Source organism: Schistocerca cancellata, chromosome 7 (assembly GCF_023864275.1).
Source record: "Schistocerca cancellata isolate TAMUIC-IGC-003103 chromosome 7, iqSchCanc2.1, whole genome shotgun sequence".
NCBI lineage: Eukaryota > Metazoa > Arthropoda > Insecta > Orthoptera > Acrididae > Schistocerca > Schistocerca cancellata.
The window spans coordinates 181,950,109-181,964,543 of record NC_064632.1 but is presented as its reverse complement, the minus strand read 5'-3'; the positions used below and the strand labels follow the sequence as shown (position 1 = coordinate 181,964,543).

At 42.7% G+C, this 14,435-nt stretch overlaps 1 protein-coding gene across 2 annotated transcripts in view; it reads right to left on the bottom strand.

Annotated features, from left to right (window-relative positions):
• Positions 1-14,435, bottom strand: part of LOC126092366 (lipase member M-like) — a 176,163-nt gene that overhangs the window by 104,851 nt on the left and 56,877 nt on the right. For both annotated transcript variants that reach the window (XM_049907911.1, XM_049907910.1), the window contains exon 2: positions 11,790-11,905. In XM_049907911.1, the coding sequence (XP_049763868.1) occupies positions 11,790-11,897 (108 nt within the window). In that variant the 5' untranslated portion in view covers positions 11,898-11,905. The remainder of the gene's footprint in view (positions 1-11,789; positions 11,906-14,435) is intronic.

The following is a 14,435-nucleotide window of genomic DNA, read 5'->3' as shown; positions in this document are numbered from 1 at the left end:
AATAAAAAGTTAAAATTTTCGGTCGAGGGAAAATTTGAACCAAGGACCTCTCGTTCCGCAGCAGTTCACGCTAACCACGGGAGCACGGAACTCCTCGCCTCACAGTGCCCTTAATATTGCCTATCTTACGCATGGACGACCCAGTTTGTATATTTTGCTTATTTTTTCATAGTTCCACACAACTTCTTCCTGTTTTCTCGATCGATCTGTGTTCAGTTTTTCAAGGCCTATCCACTGTGCCAACTTATAACTAAATCTGAGGGGGGTGCGATGGGGATGTTCCCTTTAGCATAAGTTAGTTTAAGTAGTGTGTAAGTCTAGGAACTAATGACCTCAGCAGTTTCGTCCCTTAGGAATTCACACACATTTGAACATTTTTTAAAAACTAAATTACACTGTAAACAATTTCTTGCACTTGTGCTGATGCCGCCACCACTGGGACAGGGTAGGCACAGTAACAACTGTCTTTTCTTAGTAGAAGCAAAATGTAGGAGCTTTTCTTCCATCATCTACTTTGTCTGCACCGAACTAACAGTGCCCAGCTTCTGCACTGTTCCCAACCACTGCACGTCACTGGCCAGCTATCGTTGTAGTAGAGAGAGGCAATGCAGCTGCTTGCATGAGTGTGTGCATGCAGAATAATGCTCCCTTACCTAGCACTCAAGGAATATACAGCCTTTGCTTGATTCAACACCTACCAGGACCATCATCTGCAGTGGCCACCATGTGTGGAGGGAGCTGCTGAAAGTATTAAACAGCCTCTAATAATTTCGTATGATTTACCTCTTGTTTGTTGGAAATATTTCCAGAAATGAAGCGCTGTCAACATTCCATCACCTTGACATATTTACACGTAGCAAGACCTATACAGTACCGATTTTTATATCAGCTGACTATATACCAGAGCTCATCATTCTGTGATGGCATACTGATTGCAGGCAAATGCACGTCACACTGCATACATTGTTGCATTCTGTTGTGTATATAAAGAGGTGTTTAAATTTTGTTTAAACAGAGCTGGGTCCATAGCACTTGACAAACAAGTTTAGATATTACAACTAGCGCTACTGCCTCTATTTTTAATGCACAGATGTATACAGATCTTTTTTCGTAAGTAATACTACTTTAATATTTCATTGATATGCTACTCAGCATTTGTGCCAGTATTGTATGGTCCTCCCCATCTAGAAAAAATAGTGTTTTTACCGTGTTTCGCAGAGACGAACCTGGATATCGAACACACTTACGCTAGTAAAACAGCTGCATTTGTCTCTAGGAACTGATCTTCCAATTACGACAGATGTCTTTCCCCTCGTTTAAGTCCATCTTAGCGATCAGAGAGATAGTACATCTCTCCTAAGATCATTAGCTGCATTTTCTCTCTCTTTATTTTCCTTCTTTTTTGCAAATTAGTTTTTGTAATTTGTAACTAGAGTCAGCACAAAAAAGTACTGTCCATCGTATCTTTAATGCTATGCCCACAGTCGGCAGAAAGCACTGTTGTGTTTCCCATTACAAGCAAAATGATTTTAAAGCGGAATTTTACATTGTCCTTCAAAAATGTGATCCCATATTAGTCTAGTTCAATGTTCATTTAATCGAAATGCATTAACATAGTCATTAAAAAATGAAGAAAAGCAGCAAAGCATAATGCACCGTTAACCTAACCACATCAGCTATGTACCAAATAAGTCGGATGGGTAATATACACTCCTGGAAATTGAAATAAGAACACCGTGAATTCATTGTCCCAGGAAGGGGAAACTTTATTGACACATTCCTGGGGTCAGATACATCACATGATCACACTGACAGAACCACAGGCACATAGACACAGGCAACAGAGCATGCACAATGTCGGCACTAGTACAGTGTATATCCACCTTTCGCAGCAATGCAGGCTGCTATTCTCCCATGGAGACGATCGTAGAGATGCTGGATGTAGTCCTGTGGAACGGCTTGCCATGCCATTTCCACCTGGCGCCTCAGTTGGACCAGCGTTCGTGCTGGACGTGCAGACCGCGTGAGACGACGCTTCATCCAGTCCCAAACATGCTCAATGGGGGACAGATCCGGAGATCTTGCTGGCCAGGGTAGTTGACTTACACCTTCTAGAGCACGTTGGGTGGCACGGGATGCATGCGGACGTGCATTGTCCTGTTGGAACAGCAAGTTCCCTTGCCGGTCTAAGAATGGTAGAACGATGGGTTCGATGACGGTTTGGATGTACCGTGCACTATTCAGTGTCCCCTCGACGATCACCAGTGGTGTACGGCCAGTGTAGGAGATCGCTCCCCACACCATGATGCCGGGTGTTGGCCTTGTGTGCCTCGGTCGTATGCAGTCCTGATTGTGGCGCTCACCTGCACGGCGCCAAATACGCATACGACCATCATTGGCACCAAGGCAGAAGCGACTCTCATCGCTGAAGACGACACGTCTCCATTCGTCCCTCCATTCACGCCTGTCGCGACACCTCTGGAGGCGGACTGCACGATGTTGGGGCGTGAGCGGAAGACGGCCTAACGGTGTGCGGGACCGTAGCCCAGCTTCATGGAGACGGTTGCGAATGGTCCTCGCCGATACCCCAGGAGCAACAGTGTCCCTAATTTGCTGGGAAGTGGCGGTGCGGTCCCCTACGGCACTGCGTAGGATCCTACGGTCTTGGCGTGTATCCGTGCGTCGCTGCGGTCCGGTCCCAGGTCGACGGGCACGTGCACCTTCCGCCGACCACTGGCGACAACATCGATGTACTGTGGAGACCTCACGCCCCACGTGTTGAGCAATTCGGCGGTACGTCCACCCGGCCTCCCGCATGCCCACTATACGCCCTCGCTCAAAGTCCGTCAACTGCACATACGGTTCACGTCCACGCTGTCGCGGCATGCTACCAGTGTTAAAGACTGCGATGGAGCTCCGTATGCCATGGCAAACTGGCTGACACTGACGGCGGCGGTGCACAAATGCTGCGCAGCTAGCGCCATTCGACGGCCAACACCCCGGTTCCTGGTGTGTCCGCTGTGCCGTGCGTGTGATCATTGCTTGTACAGCCCTCTCGCAGTGTCCAGAGCAAGTATGGTGGGTCTGACACACCGGTGTCAATGTGTTCTTTTTTCCATTTCCAGGAGTGTAGATGCCGCTCAGTCCATTAATAGTACATCCTCCAATCATTTGAGTATTGTATTGGAACTAAAGTTAGAATAGTGCTGCATGATACTGCCTTTCCATGATTCTCGCCATTAACAAATATTTCAGCTTCCCAATTAGACCCACCTTCTACAACGCCCCTTTACAATCTTTATGTGTTCTTGGTGACCTAGATACTCAGATATTATGGCTACCAGCGTTCTTTGTTCGGTTTTGGGGTACCAACTACCCTCTGCTCTGTGCAGGATGGACACACTCTTGGTTGAACGCCAAATTATTGGGTAACAATTACAGAAATACACTTGTTGATGACAATAGCCGAATTTCATTTCAAAATCAAGAAGACAAAAGTTGCCCATGCCATACACGTACTCATAGAAGACTGTAGTGTTAATGACAAGGATATATGGGGAGACAGATTAATACTTCCCCAGAGCTGTGATCGAATAAGCCTTGTTACTCCAGCTTTAATTATACATTGCTTAGTATAGCATCCACTGACTGATATTACCTCGTACAACAGTATCTTATCACGAGATCCTCACACACTGTGCAGAGCTACTGTAAGTTTTCCGAGACCTGTGTGGTAGGTAGTAATATACATATTGTCTAGAACATACCCCTCAGATTTTTAACAGTAAAACCTCTCTGTGATGAATAACGCCTTTCTTGCAGCATACATCACAAGAGTTTATGAACCATCTAGCGCTGACTAAACTCCTGAGATAATGTCACTCATTGTTAGAGCTTCTCTACCTCTTTTATTAATCCAGTTTGGTGTGAGTTGCAGACTGACTAACAATGATAGGCTGATCAAGTGTTTTGTGGCGCCCCTTCTTTTGTGAACGGGTCTTTCGGCAAGACACCTGCCTTTGTTTTATGCAAGCATTCTACTATACAGAGTGTACATAAAGTCTGGGCGCTACAGTCTTGAACCGCGCGACCGCTACGGTCGCAGGTTCGAATGCTGCCTCGGGCATGGATGTGTGTGATGTCCTTAGGTTAGTTAGGTTTAAGTAGTTCTCAGTTCTAGGGGACTGACGACCTCAGAAGTTCAGTCCCATAGTGCTCAGAGCCATTTGAATCATAAAGTCTGGGAACACTTTCAATAATTTATTGTACAAGAACTAAACATTGTACAGATGTCATACATATTGCATTTTGAAGAGAAACTCTGAACGTTTGTTACAAACATTCGATATGCGAACCACGAGTGACCCAGCAGACGTCAAATGGTAATAGAATTCTTGCCATACTCGTCCCAGCAAGGCATCGTCGACTGTGGCAGTTGCTTACCGTATTCTCTCCCGGAGCTCTGCTACATCACGTGGTAGAGGCAGTACATAGACCAGATCTTCAATGTGTCCCCACAGAAAAATGTCACATGGAGTGAGATCTGGTGACCGGGGAGGCCATTTCAAGGAACAGCTGTTCCCTTCTGTACCACGGTCGACTCAACGATGCGGCAGCTCCGCGTTCAGGTACCCACGAACTTCACGATGAAAATGGGATGGAGCCCCATCCTCCTGAAAGATGAATGGAGAGTTCCGATTGCATTTGAGGCATCAGCCATTGCTGCAACAAGTCCATGTAGGAATATCCAGTGACAGTGCTCTCGGCGAAGAAGAATGGCCCACACAGTTTTCGACATGACAAGGCACAAAAAAATTTACCTTTGGGGAATCACGCTCAAATTCAGTGCATTCGTGTGGATGCTTTGCACCCCAGATTCCACAATTATGCCTCTCCACTTTCCCATATAGTATGAAAAGTGCCTTCGTCGCTAAAAATTAAGCGATCAACAATGCCATCCTCATTCAATTGTTGCAACTGCGAACAAAACTCAAAACGCTTGTCTTTGTCGCCGTTGTTGAGCTTCTGCACTAGCTCCAATTTGAATGATTTCATAGACAGCTTCTGTCGCAGGACTTTCCACACTGTCAGTGGAGCCATTTCAAGTTCACGGGATGCACGACGCACCGATTTCTTTGGACTACTTATGAATGTCTTTCGTGTGCGCTCCATATTCACTTCACTCACACTGGGACGTCCGTTTCTCGTTCCCGAGCACAAGCAACCCGTCGTAACGAATTTGTTGTGCCAGTGGTAAATGGCGTTCCTTGTTACTGGTTTCTAACCGTACTTGGTTCTAAACGTCCGTTGAACAGCAGTAGCACACTTGCTTTTGTCGAGCTCCAGCACACAGAAAGCTCGCTCCGCTCCTGAACTCACCATGTTTGCGACTAGCGCTGACTATTGGCAAATTACCAAACTTCGCTGTGGCGGTATACATGAAAAAAACTTTCAGGGTTTCTCTTCAAAATGACATACGCATGATATCTGTACAATGTTTGGTTCTTGTGCAATAAATAACTGAAAGTGTCCCCGGACTTTATGTACCCCCTTTATGTCTGTTTCCACCTATAGCGCAATGAACAGTACTGGAGTTCTTCTCCTACGTACACACATCTAAAAACAGACACATACTCTGCAAACCACTGTACAATGCATGGCGGCAGTGATTACGTTGTGGCAATATTATCAATATTTTCTCACATACTACAGAAGAAAAAAATAATTGTAGGTGTACCTCTGTACACACCCTAACCTATCTCTTATTCGTATGATCGCTTCATGAGATATAACGAATAGTGTAATTGTACAGTGCAGGATTTCTTCTCTTATGTGTGCACATCATGTTATATTTATTTACATCCAGTTTCTGTACCAGTCTCCGACCCTCCGCAATTTGCTACAGTTTACTGGCACTGATTTCTTATAGACAATCACATCGTCCGTGACCAGACTTTGTGTATCATGACAAGCAACTTACATATACTTTGACGCGTACCGTTACATCCCTAGGCAGGAAATCCAGCGGTGTATACACATTGAAGTGACATTTATACAGTAGCTTGACTGATATAATGCACCCTTTCGATGTAAAACTATTCATACTGCAAAATCACAATGTATTCGAAGACTGTGATCCCAGGCAGGAATCACTGACTGACTGGCTAAGTTTTCTGATGGTTTCTTAGAGGAGCACACTCTTGCCTAATACACACTTGCACTCCATTACATGATGTCATCTCCCTCCTAAACTGTTGCAAAATCTTATTCGAGAGCACGATGTACATAGTTTATCTGACTCATGAACTTCGTAATTTCATGTATAAGTAGAATGCATAATCTCCCCTCTACTATAATGCACATATGTGGTGTCATCTCCATCTTACATCTAGAACTTATATCAAAGTTGCCCAGCTTCTATTACAGATTCCGATTACTTCCTGAATATACCGCATTTTTCTAAGTGTACTTATAAATCACTATAATATGAGGTATAGGTGTAGTCAGCGAATTATGGTCGGCATGTTATGAGTATTAACGGAATCGATATCTTCCTGTGCTGTATACCACGAGACAGTATTGAGTCGCTACTAGCTAAGTGGAGTGTACAATTTGCTTCTGGCATGCCATACTCGTTAATGGATGATACAGAACTGTATAGCACAGGACAGTTTTTTCGAAAGGAGTATTTAGATCATGGTGTAATCATAGTCTTCATATTGAGTTGCCCTATTTACATATTACTTCTCAGTATGGAATGTTGATGCATGATGTCTCACTTTATCAAAAAATAACTATAGTCTTTGGATGTTTGTAATTTTTGTGACTGTGTGCCTTTAATATAGCGTAAACTATGCAGAATATCCAAAATGTCTACTTAACTTCCTTGTCCCCCATGTCCAACTATAATGTAATCCAGTGTGTATTTGTATGTCTCACAGCAGTACTGCACTTTATTACTAGCACACTTACAAGATGTGGGACATCTACTAAAAAGACTGTATGCAGTACACTTACCATTCTAAGCATACTGCCATCCACTACCCCATTTGTGGTAATATGTGAGCCATGTTTATTTCTCTATTGCTATAGAACAATTAAATTACAACAATAATGCTACATATATGTTTTATACTCAGAATCTTTTTTAGAATTTGGTTTCACTTTGTTTGATGCATTGATTCTTTTTCTTAAGACCTATGGAATATCATTGTTTGCAGGAACAAATGCTAATTTGGCGATACCTATATTTGTAAATATTGTGGAGAACAACGCTCTAGGTTGAGAAAAAATATGTTTCTCCAGCTTTAATGTAGCACTTACATACATCATCCGTACTGGAATCTGTGTTAACAGCCTCCACATAGTTCGCAGGCAAAGATTTAAAACGATAGGCAGATAGAACAAATTTATAATCTTTTCTCAGCCTTGATCATCTGGAAGATTTACTTGCACATCAGTCAGCTTTTGGGTACTCTTAATTCCCTAGTAGAGAAACTGCAGTAAGCTGTTAAAAACCACCACACAGCACCTGTTCTGTAAGTTATTCATTAGTTGACCCCACATATAGACGACTGGTCCAGACTTCAGTGGGTCACATCGTGAATAATCTTCGTTGGCGTTTAATGCATGTAGAGAGTCCTCCACAGGGTCAAACACAGTCCTTCCCACAAGTGTAAGTCATAAATTACAACGATATTCTCTAGCAGAGGAGGATGTAAATGTTTCTACTGTGTGTTCATAATTAAACTGACAGTGTTCTCAGTGCTACAGTGCGTGCTGTATTCATCACAGGATACTAAGACGTTATAGACATATTCATTAATTGGTGTGCTCCTGGAGCTGCTGGAAAAATGATATTTACGCTTTGTGCCTCCAGGTGAAAGTATGACGCTTTAAGCAGTCAGAATGTATTGTGGATGCAGAGAAAGAGGAGAAACCATCACACATAATAACGGTGGTTTCACACATTTATTATGATATGATCACTAGTTATAACGTGTTCAGTACGGTCTTCTGAATCAGCAACATGCTGCATCCGTAACGCAGCATGGTTGACAGTTGCTTGGAGCATATACGGTGTAAACAGAACGACATGTTCAGATCAGGAAGAGTCCTGATACATCCCTGACAGACACATTCTTTCGGATATTCCCACAATCAGAAGTCACATTGATTAAGGACGGGGGAGGGGGGACGGGAATCTGGAGGTCACAAGTCTTGAAATTGCCTAGAGATGATGCGGTCACTACCAAAGGTTTCTTGCAGTAAATCTTTCATCTCGCAAGTGATATGTGGTGCCTCCCCAGATTGCACGAAAATAATCGCGTCCTTGCAAAGTTTTGCACAAGGAGGTCTTTATAACGTGCAGATGTCACTCTACACTTAACGCAGAAGAGAGATGTCATCTCCCAGAAGTGAAACGGACCGAGAATGAAGGAAACTATGAAATCTCACCTCGTAATCCCATAAGTTCAGTGCAGTGGATGTCCCTGCACAACATGGCGTGGAGTAGAACCTAGGACTACATATGCGACAGTCCTATGCGTCGCGACATCATGCAGAGTGAAATGTTCCTCGTCCATCCAAAGAATACTAGTCGGTGACATGTCATCCGTAAAATGAGCCCCAAAATCTTTTGAACTGTTGACCAGGGAAGAGACAAATCCCGTGAAACAGGTTGAGCACTGGTTGTGGTATGTAAGGCATGTGCTGCAAGGTTGGCTTATAGCTACAGGAGCGTCAACAACTGCCACGGAAATGGGCCACCACCATCTCCCTCCTGCGGCACCTAATTCTCTTGTTTCTTCAAAATTATTTGGCTCATTTATTTATATCAGGCCTCTTCGCCGCTGTTCTTATTGGCGATATTCCCACAATGCAGCGCTGCTATTCTGCCGTTCTGATAAAACAACTTTATCAGCAGTGGACGGTCTTTCTTTTCAGTAGCCATAGCTTTTCTTATGGAAAATTTCAACTTTATTAACTGTTTACACCAACGATCTCTTCACAAAACAAATCGTCGTGCGTTACCAAGAGACAAACTGCATACTGACATCACAAAAGCATTTTATATTATGACTGCTTACAGTGCCATATTTTCACCCGGTGGCAGAATGTGGTAGAATTATTTTATAGCATACTCCACCAGTACACCGACTAACGAACATAGCTACGACGTTTCAGCGTCTTGCGATGAATACAGTCCATACTGCAGCAGTTAGAATACCGTCAGTTTAACTACAAGCACTAGATGCGTACCAGGGAAAATAATGAAACTGATAAATTGGTGACCGATACCTTAGTTCACTCCTGGACATGTACATTTGTTATATATACTTATTCTACAATTGGAATTCATCCACATTAAATAACCTTATCGTTGTTTACAAATAAGAATATTGTTTATCTGGTAATGTTTTTCTTGCACACAGCAGTCATAGTTTGATGTTAGGTAGTCACACATGTCTATTTTGTTAAAAATCCAAACAAAATCCTGCTTTATAATCCGATCCATAGGAGCTACATGAAGCTATTGCAATAGTTCAGGCAGTTGGTCCATTAGAAAATCCGTTTTGCTGTTGGCCTATTCTATACCTTATACGCTATTTTTTAATATTTCTTCTAAATGGTTTGCAGTGCTTCTTTGCCAGTTTTTTCCAATACGCCTCTTGCTGCCACAGTATTGTTCCCATGTAGGAAAAAATTGTAATTTTGTCTTGACATCATGTCTCTAGAACGTACTGGCATTTCTCTATTTAAGTACAGATATGCATTGTCATCCCCCTCTTATGTCTAATGCTCACAGCTTCTGCCATAAATTCCGATTACTTCCACTGTTTAACGCTTTTTTCTATGCCTACTTCGTACCCATGTAAAGAATAGCCCTCGTTCTGTTCCAAGGTAAACTTGTATGAGGAAAATCACAGAAACAAGGTAAACTTGTATGAGGAAAATCACAGGAACAAGGTAAAGTTGTATGAGGAAAATCACAAAACCTGTGTAGCACTAATAAAATAATATGACATGTGGGTGTAGGCGACTAATTATAATTTGCCGAATTATATTTTGTATGTTACGGATGGTTTGTGCGTTTGCAGAATCGGATGTTTTTCGTTACAGTGCACACTGATACAGCGTCAAGTAGCTACGAACTTAGATGAGTGAACAAGTTGCCTCTGGATTGCTATTCCCACATCGCAAAGCATTTGTTAACAGATGTTACATAACTCTACAGTGCAAGTCCAGATGTTTTAACAATAGTGATCTGCAGGGAATAAAATGATTTGTTTAACCTTGCAGATGGTTGTTTACGTCAAAAAATGGTGGCGTTGTACAGACTCATGTCTGACAAACCTACGTTTTGAAACTAAAATCATGGTTCGCTAATGCTGTTCAATTGTTTTGCAGGATTTAGCGATGTTGCTGCACTGCAGTTTGTTACAACAACGTTGTCTCACTACTTTCACACATCCACTACTTAACACTATACGCTCACAATTGACAGGTCGAATTGATATCTACATCTACATCTACATCTACATCTACATACATACTCCGCAATCCACCATACGGTGCGTGGCGAAGGGTACCTCGTACCACAACTACCATCTTCTCTCCCTGTTCCACTCCCAAACAGAACGAGGGTAAAAGGACTGCCAATATGCCTCTGTACGAGCCCTAATCTCTCTTATCTTGTCTTTGTGGTCTTTCCGTGAAATGTAAGTTGGCGGCAGTAAAATTGTACTGCAGTCAGCCTCAAATGCTGGTTCTCTAAATTTCCTCAGTAGCGATTCACGAAAGGAACGCCTCCTTTCCTCTAGAGACTTCCACCCGAGTTCCTGAAGCATTTCCGTAACACTCGCGTGATGATCACACCTACCAGTAACAAATCTAGCAGCCCACCTCTGAATTGCTTCTATGTCCTCCCTCGATCTGACCTGATAGGCATCCAAAACGCTCGAGCAGTACTCAAGAATAGGTCGTATTAGTGTTTTATAAGCGGTCTTCTTTACGGATGAACCACATCATCCCAAAATTCTACCAATGAACCGAAGACGACTATCCGCCTTCCCCACTTCATATCGCTCTGCAATGTTACGCCAAAATATTTAATCGACGTGACTGTGCCAAGCGCTACGCTACTAATGGAGTATTCAAACATTACAGTATTCTTTTTCCTATACATCTGCATTAATTTACATTTATCTATATTTAGAGTTAGCTGCCATTCTTTACACCAATCACAAATCCTGTCCAAGTCATTTTGTATCCTCCTACAGTCACTCAACGATGACACCTTCCCGTACACCACAGCATCATCAGCAAACAGCCGCACATTGCTAGCCACCCTATCCTAAAGGTCATTTATGTAGATAGAAAACAACAGCGGACTTACCACACTTCCCTGGGGCACTGCAGATGATACCCCTCACCTCCGGTGAACACTCACCATCGAGGACAACGTCTGATGTTTACAGTTGAGAGTTCAAGCTCCCACAGTATTCACTGTGCTGATGTCACTTATACGCTAGGAATAAAACCAATCTCGAATCTTTATGGGAGAAACGGCAACGCCACAGGGTGACTGGAGACATATCTATGGTGATCAACATGGACTGAAACTGATTACTATGAACTGCTTAGGGGTTCTCTTCCATAAAACGTAAGTTACCATGGACGGCAATACAGGCAACTAACGAGGACGCCGCAACCGCCAAGCACAAGCTGAATGGGAAAAGGAAGCTTAATGCACCAGAAGGAGGCGCCCAGCGCCCGGTCGTACTTACGGTCGTCATCAGCAAGGCCGGGTCTATAGGCGGCTCGTTGGGCAGCGTCCAGTTGATCCCCGGGGCCAGCAGGGCAGCCGCTGCCGCCAGCATGCTCACCGCTTCCATGGCGACCCCTGTAAGTCGAATACCAGTTCTTTGTCACTAGTCCACTTTCCGTGCTATTTAACTGTTTAACTGCACTCACGTAGTACTGGAAACGGGGAGAGGGACAGTAATTTTGCACACGTTCGCTCCCCAGCTGTTACGAAAGACCAGCGTTTTGTAACTCTCGATGTTTTTGTGTTATGCAGTAACTCAGCCACCATGGCCAGTTACAACATGCAAAAACTACGAACACTCGAGGAATCTACATAAAATGACTACAGTAACCATAGCAAGGGGCAGTAGTGTAACAGGTGTGATTCGGCGTCTCCCGTCTGTCGTCTTTTTCTTCGTCATCGTCGTGGTGCGCGTTGCTCATTGTCGCGTTGTTCCGCTTCTCGTACTTTCTTGTTTAATTGTGTCTCACGGGCGTGACTGATACGCAGATATCTCAATAAAGGAGGCGTCACAGGCCTAACCTAGTTAAGAATCTTCGTACATGGTTCTCAGTGAAGCTTTCGTAAAGTTCTAGCCCGGTGCGTGAATCGTATATCTTCAGAGAAACAACATTGTTATTTTTCTGTAACCTTCTGGCTTTATCATAGCTGGAAGGAAACGTGTGTGCTAATATTCTCTGTTTTTGGCCAAAATGTTCATTCTTAAAAAAATGGTTCAAATGGCTCTGAGCACTATGGGACTTAACATCTGTGGTCATCAGTCCCCTGGAACGTAGAACTACTTAAACCTAACTAACCTAAGGACATCACACACATCCATGCCCGAGGCAGGATTCGAACCTGCGACCGTAGCGGTCTCGCGGTTCCAGACTGACGCGCCTAGAACCGCACGGCCACACCGGCCGGCGTTCATTCTTAACTATTATTTAAATATAGCTATCATTCGCGTCAGTCTTTTTCTTTTTTTCAAAGGTTTTGAACGGAACAATCCAATGTGGAGATCGTAGCCTGAGTGGAATGCAATCGATATTACTCAGACAATTTACTGTAGCGCTGCAGCGTATCATACGATAGAGTGTTAATTATTTATAAAAAAAATCTAGCCTATCGTAGTGCAAAAACACTTCTCTTGCTATTCTTTACAAAATCCATCCACATTACTTCAGAATTTGATTAAGTTTAGTCTCTGTAACATAAACAAATTAAGGCCACTAACTACACACTTTCTAAATGAAATACTGAAACTCCTTTTTTCAGTGTATTTTGGACAACGCAGAAACATACATCAGTGCTTACACGAGCCAACATGAACGTCTCGAAACAAAGCTGCCGACAAAGATAGAATGAAGCAAAAGATTGCAGGTCATTTATAATATTACAAAAACAAAAAACGAATGTATTTTAGATTCTGTAGCTTATATTCTCTTAGTTATCTTAATTACTCTTTATTAAATAATATTTAATAAACCTATTTAAAATCATTAATTCTTCATACTGTTCTTTGAACTGAACGGCTTGAGGCCGAGTAAGAGAGGCTTCATTGCTCTCTGGATTGGGGGCATCGAATGTTTGCTTCGCTGGCCTCAGTCCCGAAGGAACTACTACGACAGTGAAATACTTCATAAGCTCTCGGAAACGTCTTTACTTAATTATTTTATTCTTAAACTATATGAGATTAACACATCGCTCAACAAGTATTGTCAAGTATACTAATTAGGATTATTGAGCTTAGGCAGTTTTGCTCGCCAAGATTAAGTATTTCATTTCTAAGTTCTATTTGAACATTAACAGCTTGCTCAACTAAAAACGTTCAGTTACTTAATCTAATCTTATGTATTTCATTTTTAAAGTTATCAGAGCTTAAACATCAATTCTCATTTATTAATGTCATGAATTTACAATGTTTAACCGTTGTCCTCTGGATACCAGACACCTTGGTACATGGAATTTGGTTGCCAGATGGCTTGAGCTGCTACGTCTATAGCTGCTGGTTATGTGAACCGACCTTCTAGAAGAAAAACTGCGATCTACCAGCTTGTGCCAGATGGCTGAGCCACTAGGTCTAGAGCTGGCGGTTATGTGAAACGAGACACTAGTGGGGCCCTTCTCGATGACTTCTGTCCAATTGAACTGCAAGCTGCCAGCTTCTGTATGTCACAGTCTGTGGTGGAAAACTTACAGCACTGTAGCATTTGTACATGTAACAGTAGTATAACATAATTAAAACTGTTACAATTACTATCCAACATGAAATAAATTCAAGTTTATAGTTTAGTGGCTGCTATTCCCGATGTGCAGTTCACTTCAGTTTTACACTTCTTTAATACCGTCATGATATGAACGAATGTCGGCGTAACATTGTAACTGTTTTGAAACCCAATTGTGTAAACCAGTTTCTTGTAATGATTAACCTCGTATATTTCTGTGAATACTGTCAAAACAGTTCATTTCACACGTCGTCTCACTCACTTTTAAGATCGTCGACTTCTACATCTACATCTACATCCATACTCCGCAAGCCACCTGAGAGTGTGTGGCGGAGGGTACTTTGAGTACCTCTATCGATTCTCCCTTCTATTCCAGTCTCGTATTGTTTGTGGAAAGA